Source organism: Ursus americanus, chromosome X (genome assembly GCF_024610735.1).
Source record: "Ursus americanus isolate L20-20 chromosome X, mUrsAme1.1.p, whole genome shotgun sequence".
NCBI classification, from domain to species: Eukaryota; Metazoa; Chordata; class Mammalia; order Carnivora; family Ursidae; genus Ursus; species Ursus americanus.
The window spans coordinates 44,037,227-44,063,349 of record NC_142164.1 but is presented as its reverse complement, the minus strand read 5'-3'; the positions used below and the strand labels follow the sequence as shown (position 1 = coordinate 44,063,349).

At 38.3% G+C, this 26,123-nt stretch overlaps 1 protein-coding gene across 4 annotated transcripts; it reads right to left on the bottom strand.

Moving 5' to 3' along the window:
* Positions 1-4,506: 4,506 nt before the first annotated feature.
* On the bottom strand, positions 4,507-23,022 carry TCP11X2 (t-complex 11 family, X-linked 2). 4 transcript variants are annotated; one of them, XM_045789505.2, is made up of 9 exons: positions 22,892-23,022; positions 11,971-12,099; positions 9,064-9,184; positions 8,104-8,324; positions 7,213-7,349; positions 6,770-6,987; positions 6,493-6,674; positions 5,558-5,721; positions 4,507-4,739 (listed from the first exon to the last, which is right to left on the bottom strand). In XM_045789505.2, the coding sequence occupies exons 1-9, from the start codon at positions 23,020-23,022 to the stop codon at positions 4,507-4,509; spliced, it is 1,536 nt and encodes a 511-aa protein (XP_045645461.2). The 4 variants fall into 4 exon arrangements, with proteins under 4 accessions (XP_045645461.2, XP_087715590.1, XP_087715592.1 ...); XM_087859464.1 differs by having other exon boundaries at positions 11,971-12,073; positions 22,896-23,022; XM_087859466.1 differs by lacking the exons at positions 11,971-12,099; positions 22,892-23,022 and having other exon boundaries at positions 4,507-4,541; positions 9,064-9,174.
* Positions 23,023-26,123: the final 3,101 nt, after the last annotated feature.

Here is a 26,123-nt window from a genome sequence, read left to right as displayed (position 1 = left end):
CATGCACATCTTTTACAGAGCTGGAACAAACAATCCTAAAATTTGTATGGAATCAGAAAAGACCCCAAATTGCCAGGGAAATGTTGAAAAAGAAAACCAAAGCTGGGAACATCACAATGCCTAACTTCAAGCTATATCACAAAGCTCTGATCATCAAGACAGCGTGATATTGGCACACAAATGACACATAGATCAATGGAACAGAATAGAGAACCCAGAAATGGACCCTCAACTATATGGTCAACTAATCTTTGACAAAGCAGGAAAGAATATCCAGTGGAAAAAAGACAGTCTCTTCAATAAATGGTGCTGGGAAAATTGGACAGCTATATACAGAAGAATGAAACTCGACCATTCTCTTACACCATACACAAAGATAAACTCAAAATGGATGAAAGACCTAAATGTGTGACAGGATTCCATCAAAATCCTAAAGGAAAACATAGGCTCTTTGACATTGGCCCCATAAGTTCTTTCAAGACACATCTCTAAAGGTGAGGGAAACAAAAGAAAAAATGAACTTTTGGGACTTCATCAAGATGAAAAGCTTCTGCACAGCAAAGGAAACAGTCAACAAAACTAAAGGCAACCCACAGAATGGGAGAAGGTATTTGAAAATGTCATTACAGATAAAGGGCTGGTATCAAGATGTATAAAGAACTTCTCAAACTCAACACCCAAAACTAAATAATCCAGTCAAGAAATGGGCAGATGACATGAACAGACACTTCTCCAAAGAAGACATAGAAATGGCCAACAGACACATGAAAAAATGCTCCACATCACTAGCCATCAGGGAAATACAAATCGAACCACAATGAGACACCACATCACACCAGTCAGAATGGCAAAAATTAACAAGAAAGGAAATAACAAGTTTTGTTGAAGGTGCAGAGAAAGGGGAACCCTCTTACCCTGTTGGTGGGAATGCAAGCTGGTACAGCCAGTCTGGAAAACAGTATGGACGTTCCTTAGGATGTTAAGAATAGAGCTACCCTACAACTGAGCAATTGTACTACTGGGTATTTACCCCAAAGATACAGATGTAGTGAAAAGAAGGGGCACATGCACCCCAATGTTCATAGCATCAATGTCCACAATAGTCAAACTGTGGAAGGAGCCCAGATGTCCTTCAATGGATTAATGGATAAAGATGTGGTTCATATGGACTCTGGGAAACAAACTGAGGGTTTTGGGGGGGGATGGGTTAGCCCAGTGAAGGGTGTTAGGGAGGGCACATATTGCATGGTGCACTGGGTGTTATACGCAGGTAATGAATCATGGAACTTTACATCAAAAACTAAGGATGTACTGTATGGTGACTAACATAACATAATAAAAAATTTAAAAAAAAAGATGTGGTTCATATATACAGTGGAATATTACTCAGCCATCAGAAAGGATGAATACCTATCATTTGCATCGACATGGATGGAACTGGAGGGATTATGCTGAGTGAAAGAAGTCAATCAGAGAAAGACAATTATCATATGGTTTCACTAATATGTGGAACATAAGGTATAGTGCAGAGGACCATAGGGGAAGGGAGGGAAAACTGAATGGGAAGAAATCAGAGAGGGAGACACACCATGAGAGACTATGGACTCTGGGCAACAAACTGAGAGTTACAGAAGGGGGGGGGGGATGGGGTAACCGGATGATGGGTATGAAGGAGAGCACATGTTGTGATGAGGACTGGGTGTTATATGCAACTAATGAATAGTTGAACACACATCAAAAACTAATGATGTACTATATGTTGACTAATCGAACATAATAATAAAGAGAGAATGCAGCTCTGCAAGTAGAAAAGGCAAGTCAACAAATTCTCTTCTAGTGCTGCCAGAGGGAGACCCTACCAATACCTTGGTTTTGACCCAGTAAAATTGATTTTGTATGTGGTCTCCAGAACTATAAGAGAATAAATGCATGTTGTTTTAAGCTACCAAATTTGTGGTAATTTGTTAGCAGCCATAAAGAAATAATATTGGCATCTTTAGAGATCATCTAGTGCAGTAGTTTTCAAACTACTTTTTCCAGCTCTGCTTCTATTCAAGGTGCCTACTTTTTATCTTATTCATGGCCTTCTGGAAATACTTCATTTTTTTAAAAAAATGACCATATAGGATTAAACAATACAATCACTGATTTAGTCCAATACACAATTTTATAGATGCAGAAAAAGGAAAAGCCCAGGAAATTGAAAAGATTTTCTCTTATTCACTCAGAGCTGACAAACAAAAAACAACAAGTTCTCACTCCCAATTAAGAGTTTCTTGTGCTACACTGCACTAGACCTGGAAAATAAATTGGAGATAAACTGTGAAGGAATAAACCATATGTGTAGAGAGGTCAGAAAAGCGCCTGGCACACAGGTGCTCATAAGTGTTATATATTATTATAATATGTACTTGCATTTGCATAGAATATTTCTGGAAGAGTAGACAACAAGTCTTGGTTTCCTCTAGGTATGAGAAATGAGACACAGGGTGGGAGAGAAATTGACTTTTCGCCATGTCTTTTTTAAAGAATGTGCATATACTACAATTTATATATACGTAGAATCCCTAAACAGTGAGAAGGATTGAATGAGCTATCTTACCTTGTTTAGTAATAAAGTTCCTTTCTCCTCAACGTGGAGATATAGAACCAACTCAGAACCTCTAAGAAATCAGTCATGCCAAATTGTAATTATAAAGCATTAAACAAAGTTTCATTTCAGTCCAATGTCTACGTCCACCAAGTACCTCATCATCTTTACAAAGATTCCTTCAGAGCACATTTTTCTAAGATAATCAGGCTTCCAAAATTAAGATTTTTTAAAGATTTTATTTATTTATTTGAGAGAGAGCATGAGCAAGGGGAGGGGCAGAGGGAGAGGGACAAGCAGACTCCCCACTAAGCAGGGAGCCTGACACATACGGGTTGGGGGGAAGATGGATCCTAGGACCCTGCGATCATGACCTGAGCTGACGTCAGACGTGTAACCAACTGAGCCACCCAGGTGACCCCAAAATTAATATTTTTTAAAAAATTGTATATATATTGGCAAATCAGATTTGAAAATCCAACTAGACAAATTTCACTACCTGCTTATTACATACACCACATTCACCAGTCTTGGTCTCTTTCCTGAGACTAAGTCACAAGATTAGAACTCTTGAATGATCCATTCCCCAGCTCCTCTGTGTTTCCTATATCCAGCCAAAGTTAAAATATTACTCCATTCATCTAGCTGTGTTGTCCATCTGGGATCCACCCTCTGGAGAAATTGCCCTGGGACTAACGGAACTCAAATCCCATCTGTTATGTTTCTTGGGTTAAGTAAATTATCCTCAGCTCTTTCCATCCCCTGAAATAGTGAGGACATTTTTTACCCAGTTATAATATCACATAAGTGAATTTTTATTTCCTCCTATCCATTCCAAACAAGTCAAAATCCAAAGTGAATTTTTTCCTTAGTCTCCTGGATTGCTGTTGGTCTGTTGCAGTTGGCCTAAGAATGATAGGATGAATCTCTACAATCTCAGAAAACAAGCCCAAGTCCTTGTGGACTTAGAACATTTGTCATGTGTGATTCCAACTGAGATGACAATCATAGCCTGGCAGTTAGAGTTCCAGGCTGCAAATAAGAAATGTGGTGGCTGCTTCCACCCTTGAATACCCACATCACCTCTGTCAAGAAGAACAGCGTGTCCTAAGCCTAGAGATGTGGAAATAAGAGATAAATTCAGTTATAGAGCAGCACCAGGGATGAACCTGATACAAGTCAGTCACTGATCTAATGCTTAGATTTGGTGTTACTATCAGAGACTCCAAACCTCACCCTCAGGATCACTTGAGAGACATAAATCCTGTGAAGGCTGAGAACTGTCCTCAACTGAATGCTTGTTAGCAGACAATACCAACTTTCATCCAGTCCCCAGTTTTCATACTGCTTCATGCCACACACCAGAACAGGAGGTGGGGGCTCTTACTATTGCTACATCCTTTAAAATTACAGGGAAATTTGACACTGGAAATGGGGTTCTATGTCCTCTCCTGATCTGTAGCTCAGTAAATTTCTGACTTCCAGAGGCTTTTATATTCATACTCCGGATAATTCCATTCCACAAAGAGTTTTCATAGCCCTCAAAGAAATTACTCTCTGAAAATGTCAGCACCTGATGCCCTGATATTTGCTCAACCACCGGCATACTGAAGAATGATCAGTCAGTGAAAGGAAACCTGAGAGTCTGCTGACTTCTCAGATAGTTAGAAGATAAGGACACAGAACCTAGATTCAGTTGCAACACAGAAGGAACTGATGTTTTCTTGCAGCTTGGAAGTTTATTAATAAAGGAGGTTGAACCAGTTGGTGTCACTTTCTTGAATGCTGCATCTTTGTGTCCTGGCTATAGTGAGGAAGAGGACTAGCTGCTCTGCTGGCCACAGGTGATGTCATCCCAGGAACATGCTGAGGCCTCTCTCCTGGGTCCCTGTTGCCATAGCTGGGGTCCAGCATTATCAGACAGACTCCACTTCTGTTTCTTGTGCCTGAGCTTGAGGGATGACATTTTTCAGGATTTCAGCATAGTAGGGGCTAAATACCTGCTGATTGTGATGCATCAAATTGAAAAAGTTCCAGCCTAGTTCTGCCAATTCCCCTTTGATGAGACTAAGGCCTCCAGGGAAGTCTCGCAGAGACTCCTGCATCCCACGAACCAAACAACATTTGAGAAACAAACGGATTCGCTGATCTGTGAGCAAAGAAAAACAGAGGAAAGGGGAAGATCAAAGAGATTTCAGAAGAAATTCACAATGCCCTTGTACTCTCTGCTCACCAAAGTTAACTAAGATATTCACTGACTTACCCATTTATCTGGATAAACTGTATAAATGAGATTTGTCTGCTTCATTTTGGAGAAGGGAATGCTATCAATTTCACAAAAACCATGCATGATCAAAAGATGTTGAGATAGCAAATTTCTGGCTGTTCATAAGATTGTGTGGTTTTAAGTGAGCTCTTGGTATGCACTGACCTAACAAGAGGATCCCAGATATTGTACCTGAAATTAAAAGGGCATACATTGCAACCAGTGCCCACACATCCAAATCAGACAGTTACAATGCAAAAGTTAGAAGCAAGCTGCCAAGTTCGCTGCTTCTTTTCCAGCATGGAATATGACCTGCAATCTAAGTCAGTATCAGTTCCTTGGAGGGGAGTAGAAGCCCACGCAGTAACTTTTAAAGCAAAGAGTTTCCCATCATAGATCTTGGACTATAGCTAAAAAATGACCAGGGATGACTTAGTGGGGTTAAGGGGACAGTATTTCACACCTGCAAGTTATATATCTTAGCTGCAGGTCCACCTTAAAACCATACATTCACTCTTCAAACTGAAAGAGATCTATTTCAACCTGCATATTATGGATAAGAAAACTAAAGCCAAAAGACTTTCCCAATGATCATGTTTTCCCATTTTTAAATGTTTCACTAACTGACTTCCAAGTTTGAGTCTACCTTCTCATCCTCCACATTCTTGACACCCTCCCTATCACTACTATGGGACTCTTACCAATGATGTTACGAACACAGTTCTCCTTCTTGGCGATATTCTGGAGTTGGCCTATAAGAGATGCTGTGTTTTCACTGCTCAGGGCAGTAAGGCCCATGTCTTTGAGTCCTTGATGGATTTCCCAGGACACTTGTTCACTCACACTCACCATAGTCTCTTGAGGCCTAGATAATGGACAGAAAACAGAATGGCCCTGGCATAGGATCAAAGCCCAGAAGAGCCCCTAACAGAAGACCAGTCTACTCCAAGCCCCCACCACTAGTAGACAGCAGGACCCCATGTATAGATTTAAAACCTTCATTGTTACCCTCAAGGTGACAACTAATTCATACGTATAGTACTATATTAGACTTCAAAAAAAAAAAAAAAACCAAACAAGCAAAACAAAACAAATTGGACAGGGTTCAGTTCTATCATTGGACCCACTCAGTATTCTTTAGTTCCATAAACTTTATTTAAATCTTGTTTTAAGATTTTCTTGGGGATTTTCCATCATTGTGTTTTTCCGATTTCACCAGTTAAATTATAAATATGTTAAGAGACCTAAACTTCTAATTCCTCTTTTATTTTGGTTGTGGTACCCTACATGCAGTGGTTATCAACCAATATTACTGATCAACTGATAAACTTTCGGATACATACACAAATCCAGTGTCACCCATTCAAATATATAATGACTCACTTTTAGAAAACACAATAATGAATCCTTTGTAGCAAACTAGCCTCCACATTCTCCTCTTGGAAACAAGTTTTATTTTTCTCTATCCCAAGCCTCAATATGACTTATCAAAAGATACCAACAATCTTTGCATGTGGTTCCCAAGGTCCTTTTTGTGGTTTGTGATGACAAATAAGTAAAAATCATATTATCTGCCTATGTCCCCAAAACCACATATTGTTTTCAACTCTAAAAAAGATCTGTCTATGAAGCTTACCTGGAGTTAAATTCCTCTGTCAGGGCCTTGGTTATGCATTTCAGTTTATCCACAAACTCAGGTGAGCTGAATAAAACATTACCAGAGAAACTTCTGGCTACTAGCAAGACTGAGGCCAGGATGGTTAACTGGTGCAACTGGGACTCCATCTCCTGTAGCCGGATTCTGTCCATCAGCAAAGTCTGTTGAAACAGGGAAGACTGGGTCAGGAGAGGAGGGTACTAGTAGAGATGCTCAATACAAAACAAAAAGGCAATGCTCTAACACACATTCCTACCTCGGGGAACTCGTCGTCATCAGGATCCCAGAGAAGAAGGTTCAGGTAACCATGATATAGCACCATTGTGGGACTGGGGAGCTCTGAGCTGTTAGCTGCCCAATTTGGAGGTGAACAGCCCAAGCTGGAGGAGCTGAGAGAGCCAAGAGAACTTGGAGATGGTGTAGTGAGGTCTGTTGCTGCTTTGGTTAGCCATTTTGTGGTGCAATCAAGGAGACCTATGACATAAAAGGGAATATATGAGGGTTAAAGGCTAAGGTTTTAAGATATACTCTTGGTCAATAAATATTACTTTGTAGGACTTTCTGTCTTAGAGAAATATTTTTCCCTACCCCTTACCCAGAAAAGAAACTTTTATTTAAAAATTAGAAAATATTTTATCACTGTAAGAAGGCAAACCTAAGGTCAAATCTCCCACTCCTGCACTTAAATTTTAAACATACTGGACTGCTTGTCAAGGAGTTCCTGGAATTTAGCTTGTTCATACTGGACAGAATGTTCCTGCAGGTAGGGTCGAAGGCTCTGGATAGTAAAGTTCACCATGTCCATTTTCATCAGGCCCAGAACATTGAAGATACCCCTGTCATAAGGAGAAATAAAATATTTACACTATGAAAGGAAATCTAGTGTGGAGGGGTGGAACTCAAGCAAGGAGTCCTAAAATCACAGTATTTTAGAATTAAAATGGGCCTTAAAAATAACAATCCAACTTCAATTTACAAATAAAAACATTGTGGTTAGGGACCTAAGGCCACAGAGTGAGTTGTTGTCAGAAGTGAGGACAAATATATCTTCTGTCCTTTTAGTTACCAATGAAGAACTCTTTCCAACATAGCCACTATCTTCTCAGAAAAAGTATTCAGTGGAAGGAAAATGACCAAAGTCCTAACAATATCTGTGAGGAGTTGGAATGATGGCGATTGAATTTCTAACTCATTGGGCACATCACTTTACCTTTCTGGGTCTTGATTCTCCTAGCTATGAAACAGGGATAATCTTCATTTCTGTCCCCTCATGGGGTTTAAGTTAGGATACATAGGAAAACATCCGGGAAAGGGCTGTTTGAAATCTCCAGAAGAAAGAATTATTGTGCTCTGTCTTAGCATCATTTCTTAAAAGGGATACAAATGATCTAAAGATCACCAAAAAGGCCTTGAGAGACTCTCCCTGGAAAATAAAAGCCAATGGTCTAGGGAGGAAAATAAAAGGTATTAGTTAATTCTTCAGTATAGAAGAGCTAGACAAATCAGGAACTATAACACAGTATCAGGACCACAATTTTCTGGCAGAGTGGTCTAAGGCAGATTTCAGGGACAGTACGTTTAGTTTCTTACTTTAGTAACTGCACAGGATCTGTCATGCTTTCTAGTTTCTGCACTGTTTCATCGCGGACTGGTGCACATAGCAGGGTCATTAAATTGAGAATGTAGTTCGAGAGATGAGGGACATCCAGGGCCCCATGTTCTGCTTCCTGCTTAAGGAGATCCATGTCCAGAGCTTCTTCAATCTCATTTCTTAGGCGGTTCTGGTGTGGTAATAGCAGTGATAACAAGATCTGCCCAGAAAAGAAAATCAAGGAGCCAAATTGTTTAGAAACCCAAACACTCTCCAATGAACAACCTTCTTAAAACAAAGACATCCTAGCCTATGTCTTTTGGAAGTCTTGAAAATAGGTCTCTAAATTTCTTATAGAAGAGTATTATTTCTTTCTGTTTAGGGGCCAATTATAGTTCAAGGCTTCACTGGTATCAGTAATAACAGTAGTGCCATATAATATCCTGATCATAAGTATATTAAAATATGAATAAAAATAGGAGTGTGATAAAAAAATACGTGCAGGATATAAAATATATAAAATACACACCACCACAAGGTGATTGAAGCACTCTTAATAAGAATAAAGACATGTTTAGATTATTTTACTTCAAAGGTCAAAGATAAAATAAGCAAAGGAACCATTAAGGGTTACTTGAAATAGCTTTTGATTCAAAAGTATAAGTTCTTTGTGGGCAAGGGCTCTTTTATTCATTTATGTGCTTCTGAAAAACAAAACATAGTGAGGGTTCAGTGAAAATCTTTTTAATTGAATGACATACTGTGCCATTATAACAAGATGTCAACCTTTAAGCTTCAAATCATGCAAAAAAAAAAAAGCTTCTCTAGATGGTCTATTTAAGTAATGGACCATGTTCAGAGAGGCAGTACAAATCTTAGGATATTGACAGCCATCAACAATCCAAAGGTTTGGTATGCCCAGGAACTTAATATCCACAAATGGGAGGTTGGTTACTCACCTCCTTAACTTCTTTTAAAAGTTCAAGAGCACACGTGAAGTCAGGGGGAGTACTCAATAGCTGCTCTTTCAGATGGTCCCAAAAGGCATTGTACATTGTCTCCATGAATCTGCCTTCCAAACTGTAAAAAGGTTAAATGAGCAAATTGCTCTTCACCCAGAGAACTGATCATAATTAGGATATAATTTCCTAAATCCCAAATAGCATTTGGGATCATGAAAGATCGTTAAATTGCCAGGCCAAGATCTATATTTATTTAGCTCTTGAATGAATAAACTAAGTTCAGTGTCGAATGCAAAGATGTTAGCCAAATCCTCTCAGGAGGGTACGTCAGGGTTCCAGAGAAGTTCTCATCCTGCAGTAGAAAGAACCATGAACTAGGTAGGGGTTGAGTCCTTGAGTTCTAGCTCTGGTTCTGCATCAAACATAAGTGTGTACCTTAGTTTCTTTTTTTTCCAGACAAAAAAGAATATATATTATATGATTTCATATACAAGAACCCCCACAACAGGCAAAATAATCTGTGGTGTTAATAATCAAACACTGGTTAGCTTTGGGGAGAACAGTTAACTTTCATTGGTAAAGTGCTGTGTGCCTTAGTTTCTATATCCATAGACTTATAGTTTGAACTAGATGTTCTTTTTCTTTCCATTTTGAAATCCAAGAAAAAATCTCCTCCTTGATAACACTTGAAAGTCTTAGGTGCACCTCAAACTCAGCAAGCTGAAAATTGAACTCATTATCTTCCCCATTCAAACTTGTTCCTTGTTTGGGCAAACCAGAAAGCTTAGCCCTTTTCCATCAAACAATACAAAAATAATGCATGATTTTGTTAAAACTTTTACAAACAATACAAAGATAAATAGGTAAAAAAGTCAAATTCATCTCCCAACACACAAATCCCACTTGTGAGATATACACACATAACTCTGGTGTGCACTAGAGTCCTTCTAAATTACTTTCCCCATTTCATCTACTTGGTCACAAAATTCCAGAGATTTTGCTTCCTAAATATCTCTGGAATCCATCTCCATTTACTATCATTTCCTATCTGGACTATTGCAGTAGTCTATTAAATGGTCTTCCTGACCCAACAAAATCTTCCTCGCACAATGCCACATACTCTTGCTAAAAATCAGTGATTTTTCTAAGATACACATCTGGTCACAGTGGCATGCTCATTTAAAGTCCTCCCTGGGCTCCCTATCACCAACAGGATACATGGCCTCTAAGACCCTTTATGATCCTCTTCTGCCACTTCTCCTACCTTATTACCTTCTTCCTTCTAACACTCTGCTTCAACGATAACAACCTACTTATAATGAATATATAATGTCTTTCACCATTCTATGCCTGTGACATGACATTTCCAGTTCCAGGAGAATCCTGCCCTACCCCCCACCCCTGGACCACCTGAGAAGTACCCATTCATACTCCAAAACTCAAGTGTTACCTTATCAGGAAAGTCTTTCTTGACCCTCCTCGGGCAGCTGAACACAAACATAGAACTCCATATACTAGATGTGAGAGTACTTATCATTGCACAGTAGCTATCTACTATTTAACTATCTACCCTACAGAAGCCTCTTGAAGGGAAAGCTAGCATCTTAGTCACCTATATGTTCCCAGCATTCATTATTGTTCCTTACACCTAGTAAGTATTCAATAAATGTTTGTTGTATAAATATCTGACAATAAAATTTTCCTTAGGATTTATAATCATGTTATTTTATAAGACCAAAGGCAAAACCAATAATCAGTATCTACAAAATAGATAACCCCCACATCCTATTTCAACTTCGTTGCTGTTATACTCTTTGCATTGCTACACTAGAATAAGGCTGTTAATAACAGAACAATGAAAATCAAGCTCTAAATAGTATTATTCCTTCTGTTTCATTTACTCACCCCTCATCACCACCAAAACCCCCAGCCACTTTAATAGATCTTCACTCTCCTAGTTTCACTTTCTCTGTACCCTAGCCAGCAGAGAAAAAAAATTTAACTTGGGTTTCAGGGATAGTAAAAGCAGTGAGGAATATGCTAGGAGATTTGTCTTTTGGTGAAAACCTCCTTTGGAGAAGCTGTGCTTGGCATAAGTACCTGTTGGCAGCCAGTAAGGGAAAACTCAGAAGCGTGAAGATCAAGAGAAACAACTAACAGAGCAAAGTGTTTTAGAAATAGAACCCTTAAAGTGGGAAATTAGAAATGTTGTACAATTAGGGCACAGCAAATTAATTTACCTATTTAACTATTAACAAGCCATTAGAAGCAATTCATACTTAATGAATTTAGCGTCTTGCAATATGAACATAACTTTACATCAAAAACCGGGGATGTACTGTATGGTGACTAACATAATATAATAAAAAATATATTATTATAAAAAAAAGAACCAGAATTAAGCCTCATTTTAGAGGGGCATTATTTATCAAGGTGGTTCTGATCTTAATCACAGACTTTTTATTAAAACTGCTTATAAAGCAGAAATGTTCTATGAAATTTTTTGTCCCATAAAGAGTTGGCAATACTACTATTAGAAAAGTACTCTTTTCACCAGTACCAGTTTGGTCTGAAGACAATTAAAAGAAAAACTTTTATGAGCTACTTCTTCCAAGGTTGTCTAAGAAAATCTGAAATAAACTCTGTTTCATTATTAACTGGGATACCAAAATAAACACTCTGACAACTGCATTGGGTTACTTCCTGTTTAAATATAATTTTTTCTGCTTTGGCATAAAAATTACACTGATAATTACACTCCTCTATTTTATTTGTTGGTACCATTTAGACATACTTAAAATTAATTGTATTAATAAAAATGCTTCAATCTTGATCGAAAGTCATTTGTGTTATATACCTATCCCGGGAGGAGTAAAATGAAAAAAAAAATAGAAGAGTCTGTACCTGTTGGGAGGTAAAACACTCTCTTCCATACAAAAATCTTGGTTTACCACGATTTCATGAGCAATGCTAAGTTTAGAAACTTCGTTAACTGTCTCTATCAGATCTGTGACAGAAAGTACTTCCGGTCTGCTCTCTGGAAAAATGTATAGCAGTCATTAACAGAGAACGTGCACAAGTAGAATTTCTCTTTTATTTAGAGATTCACTCAGTGAAGTAAGGCCCCCAAATTTAGATTCATCAAGCAGATCTTAGATAGATTCACTTAATCATTCTAGAATTTGGGTGCTTCTGAACTCTTGCCCTTCAATAGTATTGGAATTCTCAGAGAAGTCAAGCATGAATAGAAGTTTATGAAAAGCAAAAGGTGAAACTAATTTCAGAACCCTTTGCTTGAAATGTCAAAATAGTAAGTAAAAAACAGCAAAGAAACATTGATAAATTATGGTTTATAAAATAAATAATTTTCTGGCTCAGTTGGTTAAGCATCTGACTCTTGATCTCAGCTTAGGTCTTGATCTCAGGGTTGTGAGTTCAAGCCCCACATTGGACCCTATGCTGAGCATGGAGCCTACTTAAAATAAATAAATAAACAAACAATTTTCTAAAGGTTACTATTTCTATTTTTTTTTAGTTTCAGGAGTAGAATTTAGTGATACATCACTTACACACAACACCCAGTGCTCATCACAAGTGCCCTCCTTAATACCCATCACCCCTTTAACCCATCCCCCTGCCCACCCCTCTCCAGTATCTCTGTTTGTTTTCTATAGTTAAGAGTGTATTTTATGGTTTGCTCCTCTCTCTTTTTTCCCCTTATGTTCATCTGTTTTGTTTCTTAAATTCCACATATGAGTAAAATCATATAGTATTTGTCTTTCGTTGACTTATTTCATTTAGCATAATACTCTCTAGCTCTTTCCACATCATTGCAAATGGAAGGATTTTATTCTTTTTATGGCTGAATAATATTCCATTGTGTGTATTTTTTACCCATTCATCAGTCGATGGACATTTTGGCCCTTTCCATAATTTGGCTATTGTTGATAATGCTGCTATAAACACTGGGAATAAATTCAAGATGAATGAAAGACCTAAACATGAGACAGGAAACCATCAAAATCTTAGAGAAGAACACAGGCAGTAACCTCTTCGGCATCGGCCATAGAAAATTCTTACTAGATATGTATCCTACGTAGTGATTTGATGAATTTATACATTAAGCTATGTTCACCACAAGTGTAGCTATCATCTGTCACCATATGTCATTATTACAATATCATGACTGTATTCCTTACACTGTGCCTTTTAGTCCCATGACTTATTCATTGCATAACTAGGAGTCTGTATCTCCCACTCTCCTTCACTCATTTTGCCCATCCCTCTACCCCTTCCCCTCTGGCAACCACCAGTTTGTTCTTTGTATTTATAGGTCTGATCCTGCTTTTTTGTTTATTCATTTGGTTGTTGTTGTTTTTTTTTTCTTAGATTCCACATATGAGTGAAATCATATGGTATTTTTTCCAAAAAAGATATACAGATGACAAATAGACACATGAAAAGATTCTCAACATCACTAATTATCAATAAATGCAAATGAAAATCACAATATTACCTTACACCTGTCAGAATTTCTAAAATCAAAAAGACAAGGAATAACAAGTGCTGGCAAGGATGTGGAGAAAAAGGAACCCTTGATACACCGTTGGTGGGAATGTAAACTGGTACAGCCACTGTAGAAAACAGTATGAAAGCTCCTCAAGAAATTAAAAATAGAAATACCATATGATTAAATAATTCCATGGCTGGGTATTTACTAAAAGAAAATAAAAACACTAATTTGAAAAGATATATGCACTATTTCACACTCTAGCATAAGAATTTGGGAACCACTGTTCTGAGATTTTTTTTTTACAAACTTCTTACTTATAGCAGATACATAGTAAGCACATATACTAGTTATAACTCTTATGCAGTATATTTGGCATATAAAATAAAACTACTTTCTCATTCACTTTCAATATAGTTCCATAATTTGTTCAGATATAACTATTTGTCCCCAAGATACAATAACACACAATTTAAGAATTGTAAAACTTGGGGCACCTGGGTGGCTCAGTTGTTAAGTGTCCAACTCCTGATTTCAGCTCAGATCATGATCTCAGGGTCATGAGATTGAGCCTTACATCTGGCTCCACACTGGGCATGGAGCCTGCTTAAGATTCTCTCTCCCTCTCCCTCTGCTCCCTCTACTCATGTGTTCTCTCTCTCCCTCTCTAAAAAAAAAAAGAATTGTAAAAGTCACGACAAAAAGATGGTCTATTTATGCACATTTACTGCTTATTTTTAATAAATAAATTGTTTTATTTGTCATTTAAATTCAACTAACAAACATATCTAGTTTCAGATGAAGTGTTCAATAATTCATCAGTTGCGCATAATACCCAGTGCTCATCACATCACGTGCCCTTCTTAATGCCCATCACCCAATTAGCCCATCCCTCCATGGACCTCCCCTCCAGCAACCCTCAGTTTGTTTCCTAGAGTTAAGAGTCTCTTATGGTTTGTCTCACTCACTGATGACTTCCCAGTTTTCCCTCCCCTCCTCTATGGTCCTCTGCACTGTTTCTTATATTCCACATTTGAGTGAAACCATATGATAATTGTCTTTCTCTGATTGACTTATTTCATTCAGCATAATACCCTCCAGGTCCAACCACATCAATGTAAATGGTAAGTACTGATCAATTCTGATGGCTCAGTAATATTCCATTGTATACATATATCACATCTTATTTATCCATTCTGTTGATGGACGTCTCAGCTTTTCTCACAGTTTGGCTATTGTGGACACTGATGCTATGAACATTGGGGTGCATGTGCCCCTTCAAATCACTACATTTGTATATTTGAGGTAAATACCTAGTAGTGCGATTGCTGGGTCATAGGGTAGCTCTATTTTTAATGTCCTGAGTAACCTCCATACTGTTTTCCAGTGTGGCTGTACCAGCTTGCATTTCCACCAACACTGTAAAAGAGGCTTCCCCTTTCTCCACATCCTTGCCAAAATTAGTTATTTCCTGACTTGTCAATTTTAGTCATTCTGACTGGTGTGAAGTGGTATCTCATTGTGGTTTTGATTTGTATTTCCCTGATGGCTAGTGATGTGAAGCATTCTTTCATGTGTCTCTTGGCCATTTCTATGTCTTCTTTGAAAAATGTCTGTTCATGTTTCTGCCCATTTATTAACTGGATTACTTGTTTTCTGGGTATTGAGTTTGATAAATTCCTTATGATCTTGGATACTAGCCCTCTGTCTGTTATGTCATTTGCAAATATCTTCTCCCATTCTGTAGGTTGCCTTTTAGTTTTGTTGACTGTTTCCTTTGCTGTGGAGAAGATTTTCTTGATGAAGTCCCAATAGTTCATTTTTGCTTTTGTTTCCCTTGCCTTTGGAGACATGTCTAGCAAGAAGTTGCTGCAACCGAGGTTGAAGAAGTTGCCGCCTGTGTTCTCCTCTAAGATTTTAATGGATTCCTGTCTCACATTTAGATAATTCATCCTTTATGAGTTTATCTTTGTGTATGATGTAAGAGAATGGTCCAGTTTCATTCTTCTACATGTGGCTGTCCAATTTTCTCAGCACCATTTCTCAGCACAAAGACACTATCATTTTGCCATTGGATATTCCTTCCTGCTTTGTCAAAGATTGGTTGACCATATAGTTGCAGGTCCATTTCTGGGTTCTTTATTCTGTTCCATTGATCTATGTGTCTGTTTTTGTGCCAGTACCATACTATCTTGAGGATTACAGCTTTGTAACAGAGCTTTAAGTCTGGCATTGTGATGCCACCACCATTGGTTTTCTTTTTCAACATTCCTCTGGCTATTCGGGGTCTTCTCTGGTTCCATACAAACTTTAAGATGATTTGTTCCAGCACTGTGAATAATGTCAATGGTATTTTGATAGGGATGGCATTGAATGTGTAGATTTCTCTGGATAGCATAAACATCTTAACAGTATTTGTTCTTCCGATCCATGAGCATGGAACATTTTTCCATTTCTTTCTGACTTCCTCAATTTCTTTCATAAATGTTATGTAGTTTTTAGAGCACAGATCCCTTACCTCTTTAGTTAGGTTTATTCCTAGGTATCTTTGGGTTTTTAGTGGAATTGTAAATGGGATTGGTTCCTTAATTTCTCTTTCTTCTGTCTCATTGGTAGTGTATAGGTGCAACTGATTTCTGTGCATTGATTTTATATCCTGCCACTTTACTGAATTCCTGTATGAGTTCTAGCAATTTGGGGTGGAGTCGTTGGGTTTTACACATGTCATCTACGAAGAGAGCATTTGACTTCTTCTTTGCCAATTTGCATGCTTTTTATTTCTTTTTGTTGTCTGATTGCTGAGCTAGGACTTCCAGTACTATATTGAAGAACAGTGGTGAGAGTGGGCATCCTTCTCATGTTCCTGACATTAGGGGAAAAGCTCTCAGTTTCCCCCCTTGAGAATGATATTCACTGTGGGCTTTTCATATATGGATTTTATGATATTAAGATATGTTCCCTCTATCCCTACACTGTGGAGAGTTTTAATCAAGAAAAGGTGCTGTATTTTGTCAAATGCTTTTTCTGCATCGAGAGGACCATATGGTTCTTGTCCTTCCTTTATTAATGTAGTGTATCACATTGGTTGATTTGAGAATGTTGAACCACCCTTGCAGCCCAGGAATAAATCCCACTTGGTCGTGGTGAATAATCCTTTTAATGTACTCTTGGATCCTATTGGCTAGTATCTTATTGAAAATTTTGGCATCCGTGTTCATCACGGATATTGGTCTGTAATTCTCCTTTTTGATTGGGCCTTTGGTTTTGAGATCAAGACAATGCTGGCCTCATCAGACAAGTTTGGAAGTTTTTCTTCCCTTTCTATTTTTTGAAACAGCTTCAGAAGAGTAGGTATTAGTTCTTTAAATGGTTGGTAGAATTCTCCTGGGAAGCCACCTGGCCCAGGACTTTTGTTTGTTGGGAGATTTTTGATTACTGCTTTAATTTCCTTGATGGTTATAGGTCTGTTCAGGTTTTCTATTTCTTCCTGTTTCAGTATTGATAGTTTATATGTTTCTAGGAATGCATCCCTTTCTTCCAAATTGCCTAATTTGTTCACATATACTTGCTCATAGTATGTTCTTAAAATTGTTATTTCCTTGGTGTTGGTCATGATCTCTCCTCTTTCATTCATGATTTTATTAATTTGGGTCCTTTCTCTTTTTTTGTGATAAGTCTGGCTAGGCATTTATTGATCTTATTAATTCTTTCAAATAAACATCTATTTCCATTGATCTGTTCTACTATGTTTTTAGTTTCTATTTCATTGATTTCTGCTCTAATCTTTATTATTTCTCTTCTCCTGCCTGATGTAGGTTTTATTTGCTGTTCTTTCTCCAGCTCATTTAGGTGTATGGTTAGCTTGTGTATTTGAGACTTTTCTAGTTTCTTGAGAAAGGCCTGTACAGCTATGTACTTCCCTCTTAGGACGGCCTGATAAATTTTTCTCCACCCCCCACTTTCAATCTGGAGGTGACTTTAGGTCCAAAATGAGTCTCTTGTAGACAGCATATGGATGGGTCTTGCTTTTAAATCTAATCCAAACCCTATGTCTTTTGATTGGAGCATTTAACCCATTTACATTCAGAGTAAATGCTTAAAGATATGAATCTAGTGCCATTGCATCACCTATAAAGTCCCTGTTTCTTAGATTGTCTCTGTTTCATTCTGGTCTATGTTATTTTGGGCTCTCTCTTTGCTTACAGGATCCCCTTAAATATTTCTTGCAGGGCTGGTTTAGCGATTACAAACTCTTTTAGTTTCTGTTTGTCCTGGAAGCTTTTTATATCTCCTTTCATTCTGAATGACAGCCTTGCTGGGTCAAGCATTCTTGGCTGCATGTTTTTCTCATTTACTTCCCTGACTATATCATGCCAGCCCTTTCTCACCTGCCAGGTCTGTGGATAGGTCTGCTCCCAGTCTAATGTTTCTACCATTGTGTGTTAAGGAGTTCTTGTCTCAAGCTGCTTTCAGTATTTTCTCTTTATCTCTGAAATTTGCAAGCTTCACTATTATATGTCAGGGTGTTGATCTATTTTTATTGATTTTGAGGGGGGTTCTCTCTACCTCCTGGCCTTGAATGCCTATTTCCTTCCCCAGATTCGGGAAGTGCTCAGCTATGATTTGCTCAAATATACCTTCTGTCCCTCTCTCTCTTTCTTCTTCCTCTGGAACCCCAATAATTCTAATATTGTTTCACTTTATGGTATCACTGATTTCTCAGAGCCTCCCCTCATGGTCCCTTAGTTGTTTTTGTCTCTTTTCCTCAGCTTCCTTCCTTTCCATCATCTTGCCTTCTGTGTCACTTACTCTCTCTTCTGCCTCATTTACCCTAGTTGTTAGAGCATCTAATTTAGACTGCATCTCAATTAGAACATTTTAATTTCGGCCTGATTAGATTTCTTCACTAAGAGATTCTCTAGTGTCTTTTATGCTTTTTTCAAGCCCAGCTGGTAATTTTATATTCATTATCCTGAATTCCAGCTCTGACATTTTACTTATGTCCATATCAATTAGATCTGTGGCAGAGAGTATTACCTCTGGTTCTTTCCTTTGTTGTGAAATCCTCCTTCTAGTCATTTTTCCCAGAGAAGAATGGATGAACCAGAGAACAAAATCAAAAATATCAACCACGACCCAAGCAAAATACACACTAGACAAATGTGAAGAGGTCAGAAACCAAAAAAGAAAAGAAGAAGAAAAAAAGAGGGGAGGTTATTCCCCTGATGTTCCAGCTGGTCTTCGGGGGGATGGGCCTGCTGCATTGATCTTCAGGTGTCTTTGCCTGGGTGGAATTGCACCACCCCTTGCCCGGGGGCCGGGCTCAGTGTAAGCTGCTTTGGGTTGTTCTATGTGGCTTTTGTTCCCTGCCACTTTAGAGGATGAAAATAAAAATGGGCGCGCCCCAATCTCCAGCCCTGGAGCTGAAAGATCATGGCCCCCTCTCTTCAGTAAACCCTCAGGGAAAAGCAGTCTTCACTTTTGTGTGCACCAAACTCTGCAGACTCCTGTGGTGTGCACTGGCACCAACCTTGTCTGGAGAGGGAGGAGGGTCACTGCAGGCGTGCTGCTTACAGAGCTCCTGCATGGAGAGCAGTCGCCAGTTTGTGTGCACACCCCCACTGCTCCTGGGGCAAGGTGGAGGGTCGCCACATTTCTGCCCTTTGCAGGGCCCTCGCATGGAGGGTGGTGGCCCCATAGTGCCGAGGTTGAGGTTTATGGCAAACCGAGCTGAGAGCCCACTCCCGGGCTTGCTGACCAGAGCGGGTTTCCCCATTCCAATACTTGGGAACTCTGCCAGCTCAGGCACCCCCCTTCTTTCTATGACCCTGGGGATCCTGAGACCACTTTGTCCCACCTAAGATTCTGCCCTGGCTCACCACCTGAGCACCTTTTAGGCAGGGGTGTCTCTCACTGGAGCAGACTTTCTTTTTTAAGATTTTATTTATTTCTTTGACAAGGAGAGAGAGATGGCCGGTGAGAGAGGGAACACAGGCTGGGGGAATGGGGAAGAAGCAGGCTCCCTGCTGGGAGCCTGATGTAGGACTCAATCCCAGGACCCTGGGATCATGCCCTGAGCTGAAGGCAGACACTTAATGACTGAGCCACCCAGGCGCCCCAACTGGAGCAGACTTCTAAAAGTTCTGACTTTGTGCTCCAGGGCTATATCACTTTCTGGTAGTCGGCTTACTGAGGCTCCCTTTCCCCCACTGTGTATCTTCTAAAATATCCCCTCAAATTCACTTCTCTGCACCTCCGAACTTGCAAAAAGTGGTGGCTTTTCTATTTGTAGAATTCCAGCAATTCTTTTCTTGCATCTCAGGTTGACTATATAGGTGTTCAGAATGATTTGATAGTTATCCAGTTAAATTCAAGGTACCCTATGATACAAGGTCCCCTGCTCTTCTGCCGTCTTGCCTCTCTCCTTAACTAATTGACTTAAAATTTAAAAAATCATATCCTCTTTTTAATGGATGCAGAAAAAGCATTTGAGAAAGTACAGCATCCATTCCTGATAAAAACCCTCAGCAAAGTAGGTTTAAAGGGAACATATCTCAACAAAATTAAGGGACTATATAAAAAATCCATGGCAAATCATACTCAATGGTGAAAATCTCAGAAATTTTCCCCTAAGATCAGGAACAAGACAAGGTGTCCACTCTCAGTACTTTTATTCAACATAGTACTGAAAGTGCTAGCAGCAGAAATCAGACAGCAAAAAAAAAAAATAAATAAAGGCATCCAAATTGGTTAGGAAGAAGTAGAACTTTCACTATCTGCAGATGGCATAATACTACATATAGGAAACCCTAAAGATTCTACCAATAAATTACTAGAACTGATAAGTGAATTTAGTAAAGTTGCAGGATACAAAATCAATATACAGAAATCTGTTGCTCTTCCATACTCTAATAATGAAGTAGCTGAAAGAAATTAAAAACAATCCCATTTATAATTGCACCAAAAGAATAAAATGGTAAGAATAAACTTAAAAGAGGAATTGAAAGACCTGTACTTTGAAAACTATAAAACATTGATGAAAGAAATTGAAGATGACTCAAACGCATGGAAAGACATTGCATGCTCATCGGTTGGAAGAAAAAATATTGTTAAAATGTTCATATTTCCCAAAGCAATCTACACATTCATTGCAATCCCTATCAAAATACCAACAGCATTTTTCATGGTACTAGAACAAATAATCCTAAAATTTGTATGGAACCACAAAATGCCCCAAATAGCTAAAGCAATCTTGAAAAATAAGAACAAATGTGGAGGTATCACAATCCCAGATTTTGAGATATATTAAAAACTATAGTACTCAAATCAGTATGGCACTGGAACAAAAATAGACACATAGATCAATGGAACAGAATAGAAAGCCCAGAAATAAATCTATACTTTTATGGTCAATTAGTCTATGACAGAGAAGGCAGGAATATGCAATGGGAAAAAGTCAATCTCTTCAACAAATGGTGCTGTGAAAACTGGACAGCCACATGCAAAAGAACGAAACTGTACCCCTTTCTTACACCATACACAAAAATAAACTCAAAAAGAATTAAAGATCTAAAAGTGAGACCTAAAATTTCTAAAAGAAAACATAGGTAGTAATCTCTTTGTCATCAGGCATAGAAACTTTTTCTTGATATGTCTCCTTTGGCCAGGGAAACAAACACAAATTTAAACTATTGGGACTGTACCAAAATAAAAAGCTTTTGCACAGTGAAGAAAATGATCAATAAAAAAAGATAACTCACCTAATAGGAGAAAATATTTGCAAATGATATATCTGACAAGGGTTTAATATCCAAAATATATAAAGAACTTTTACAACTTTTACACCCAAAAAATGAATAATTCAATTAAATTAGGGTCAGTAGATATGAATAGACATTTCTCCAAAGAAGACATAGAGATGGACAAAAAACACATGAAAATGTACTCAACATCATTGATCATCAGGGAAATGTAAATCAAAACCACAATGAGTATCACTTCATACCTGTGAGAATGGTTAAAATAAAAAACACAAGAAACAGCAAGTGTTGGCAAGGATGTGGACAGAAAAGAACACTTGTGTACTGTTGGTGTGAATGCAAACTGTGCACAGTGGTGCAGAAACTATGGAAGACAGTATGGAGGTTCCTCAAAAAATTAAAAATAGAATTTCTATACTATCCAATAGTTCCACTACTGGATATTTACCAAAAGAATATGAAAGCACTAATTCAAAAAGATATGCATCCCTATGTTTATTGCAGCATTATTTACAATAGCTAAATTATGGAAGCAATGCAAGTGTCCATTCATAGAGGAATCAATAAAGAAGTTGTGGTGTATATACACAATGGAATATTACTCAGCCATAAAAAAGAATGAAATCTTGCTATTTGCAACTACATGAATGGATCTGGAGGGTGTAATGTTAAGTGAAATTAGTCAGTCAGAGAAAGACAAATATCATATGATTTCATTCATATATGGAATTTAAGAAGCCAAACAAAGAGCAAAGTAAAAAAGAGAGACACAAACCAAGAAACAGACTCTTTTTCTTTGAAACAGACTTTAACTATAGAGAACAAACTGATGGTTACCAGAGAGGAGGTGAGGGGGGAATGGGTGAAATAGGTGAAGAGGATTAAGAGTACACTTACCATGATGAGCACTGACTAATGTATAAAATTGGTGGATCAGTATATTGTACACCTGAAACTAATATAACATTATATGTTAACCATATTGGAATTAACAAAATTTTTTAAAGCTCTAAAGTATAGAGAACAAACTGGTGGTTGTCAGAGAGTAGGTGGGTGGGGGGGGATAAGTGAAATAGTTGAAGGGGATTAAGAGTACAATTATCATGCACTGAGTAATATACAGAATTTTTGATTCACTTATCATACACCTGAAACTAATATAACCCTGCATGTTAATTATTCTGGATTTTAGAAATAAATAATAAATAAATAAATATGCAATCTATTTCTAATGTTTTGAACTAACTCAAATACTCTCAAGTTTTGCCAAACATAAGTTATTATGCTTTGTTGGCCTCTTTCTCTATAGCCAAAATGTCTTCTAATTTTACTTTCCAGTAAGGGTCCTAGGTCCTATATGTAAATTTTAGAAGGGGAAAAGAAGACAACAAAAATAATAATCCAAAAGAGGAGTAGTAGAAGGATGATGAGGGGAAAATGCAAGGTTGCAGGAGACTTTCATTCTCCTTAAAGACACTTAAGCCACAGGCAGTCTATTCCTTTAATGTAACTACTATCAAGCTCTACCCCAGGATGTGTTGATAGAACTCTAGACCTACCAGGAGAGTGGTCATCTAAACAGAAGCTCTTGTTTTCCTGGCTCTGCCCTGGTGTTTTAGGCTTATGAGCCCCAGTCACTGCTTCACTGGGATCATTTTGGAGCACAGTTTCCTCAATCTTGGGCATCTTGATGTTATCTGAAATTAGGGAGACAAGAAAAGGTAAGCTGTTGGTAGTATATCTGGCTCTGACCCAAGGATGACCGAGAGGAGGGCTTTTCAGCTGCCTTTGTGTGCCTTGATGACAGAGCCTAGTGCTCCCAGTTAAGGAGGTTAGGAACAAAGATTTCAAGGGCCTCTTATTGCAATAGCTAAGGTTCTCAAACAGCCTTGGGGGAAGGTGAAGTTGAGATTAGTGCGGCTGCCTTTCCTTAAATCAAAGAAATTAGGGGTAGGGCAAGCAGAAGTGGAAATTAAGGCCCAGAGATGGACAATGACTTGCCAGAGAACACTGCACAGGAATGGTGGAGCTAGGAGAGGAAACTTCCGCAACTCTGGCTGTCTTCAGTTAATCCAAGAATTACCCCCTTCCTCCTTAACCCAGACCCGCATTTGACTATGAAGAGTGTGGCATCCCCCTCGGCCCTGGGGACCCTGGTCCCTCACCTCCTGCCAGTCCTTGACCCGCTGCCCCACAGCTGCGTCTGCTAGTGAAGCCCTTCTGCCTGTTCAATATGGTCCTGGAGCATACCATGGTGGACAAGGCAGGAGGGGAGATCAGCAGGAAAGGACTGGATAGAACCATGGAAATGATGAGACCTACCTGGAGCACACCCCTGCCAATGATGCCAGGTAAAAGAGTCCAAAACCTAAAAACAAAGGGTGGCCAGTCTCCCAGGTAGCAATATGGATTTTGTGCCTGGGGTACCATGGGAACCAAGAGAGCAGGAAAGGCAAACAGAGAAGCACCATTGGTGATAGAGATAGGAGCCAGAGACTCCTCACGCAGAGGCTTCAGGCGCATATCCTTCTTCTAAGGCTTGAAGTCCCAGAAGGGCTTGAAATTAATTTTCTCAAGTCCTGTTCCTTCCCCATAGGTAAGGTACTGTCCAAAACTATTAACCTCTTTCCCCCCAGGAAAAATTAAATAACCATTTAGAAAGGAAAATGATCATTAGCTTTTGTTGTTTCACTTCATGTTGTTCACGTAGACTTAGAAATGAAGAACCAACAGGGTTACAGAATTCCAGAATTCTGTTGTGATGTTTTTTTCTTTAAGTCTTCTACACAATGTGAAGTAGACGTATAAGCTGTTAAACTCTTATTTAACAAATATGGAAACAAAGAATTATTTTAAAGGGCTAATCATAGAAGCTGTGTGGTGAAGGGGAAAAACCATATGTTTGAGACAGAGCTTAGGTTTTAGTTTTGTGCTTCTAACAATTTCTGATGGTTTTTCATTACAATTCAATTATGAGCCTTGGAGATCATCTGAGACCTGAGGATGCTGGAATAGATGACTCTAAGAGCCCTCATGTTGCTCACTCTTTACTCCTAGTTTACTCCTTCACTCTACTGGCCAGTTGCCACCATGATGTGCAGACCCCTGGATTGACCCCTTTCTAAATTTTGGAAAAATACATATATTTTTAAAAAGATATTTCTACACTACAGTATTCCACCCCATTCTTTTATCCTGATTTAATTTTTAATCCATTAACCTTTTTTCCATAAAACAAGACTATAATTTGGCCAAATCCTCATCCAAATTCTTGGCCTATTAGTGCCTATAGTGAAGTGTGGATATCTTGCACAGCATGTCGATTTTGAGAAAGGAAGTTATAGAAGAGAGCTTTCCAGCCAAGGGAAACTCCACCCCACTCTCCACGTCCAAGAGGATATGAGGGATCTTGGCCAAAAAACCAGAAATCAACTTGATTTCTTTTTTTAAAAAAAATCAGATTTCTACTTGGTTTGTTTTTAAGAAAAAATACCTAGAATGACAATTTATTTCCTCAAAAAATGCATTGTTTTAAAAGACTCTCCCTAATGATGCCTGAAATTCTATTAGCATTAAAATAATATAAATTAAACTTTTTTAAAAAATAAACTATGTTTTATAGAGCAGTTCTAGGTTCACAGCAAAACTAAGGAGAAAGTACAGTAATTTTCCATATGGCCTGGGCCCCACACATGTATAGTCCCCACCAGAGCGGTACATTTGTAACGCATTTGTAACAACTGATAAACCTACATGGGTACATTATCACCCAGAGTCCATAGTTTACATTAGGGTTTAGTCTTAGTGGTGTTTCTGGACAAATGTACAACATGCATCCACCATTATAATATCCTACAGAATAGTTTCACAATCCTAAAATTTCCCTGTGTTTTTACCTATGTATTCCCCCCTTCTGCCTAGCCCCAGACAGCCACTGATCTTTTAATAGTTTTACCTTTTCCAGAATATCATATATGTCATATAGTTGGAATTATCCAGTAAGTAATCTTTTCAGAGTGGCTTCTTTCACTTGGTAATATGCATTTAAGTTTTCTCTATTTCTTTACATAGCTGGATAGCTTATTACTTTTTAGCTCTGAATAATATTCCCTTGTCTGGATACATTACAGTTTATTTATCCATTCATCTGCTGAAGGACATCATGGTTGCTTTCAAGTTTTGGCAATTATGAATAAAGTTTCTATAAATATCTTTGTGCAGTTTTTTGTGTAGATATTAGTTTTGGGTAAATACCATGGAGTGTGATTCCTGGATCATATGGCATGAGTATGGTTGGTTTGGAAAGAAACTGCCAAATAGTCATCCAAACCAGCTGTGCTATTTTGCATTCCCACCAGTAATGAATGAGAGTTCCTGTTGCTCCACAGATTTTGGCCATTCTAATAAGTGCTTAGTGGTGTCTCATTGTTTTAGTTCGCATTTCTATCATGTCATATGAAGTGAAACATCTTTTCATATGCTCATTTGCCATCTTTTTATTTTCTTTGGCAAGATGTCTGTTAAGTTATTTGACCCATTTGTTTTTAGCATACAGTGTTTTATTAGTTTCAAGTGAACAATATAGTGATTCAACAATTCCATTCATCACCTAGCGTTCATCACAAGTGCACTCCTTAATCCCAGCACCTATTTAACTCATCCCGCCACTACACCATACACACACACAAAAATCAAAATGGATTAAAGACTTAAATGTAAGACCTGAAAACACAAAAATACTAAAATAGAACACATGCAGTAACTTCTTTGGTATAGGTTGTAGCAAC

What these genes read in the sequence shown, in the direction of transcription:
- TCP11X2 (XM_045789505.2), bottom strand. Translation starts at nt 23,022, where the DNA reads ATGCCCAAGATTGAGGAAACTGTGCTCCAAAATGATCCCAGTGAAGCA. An exon ending in ACTCCTTGACAAGCAGTCCA is followed by an intron (nt 6,988 to 7,212) that starts GTATGTTTAAAA and finishes TTTATGTCATAG; the next exon opens with GTCTCCTTGATTGCACCACA. An exon ending in ATGACGACGAGTTCCCCGAG is followed by an intron (nt 6,675 to 6,769) that starts GTAGGAATGTGT and finishes CTGTTTCAACAG; the next exon opens with ACTTTGCTGATGGACAGAAT.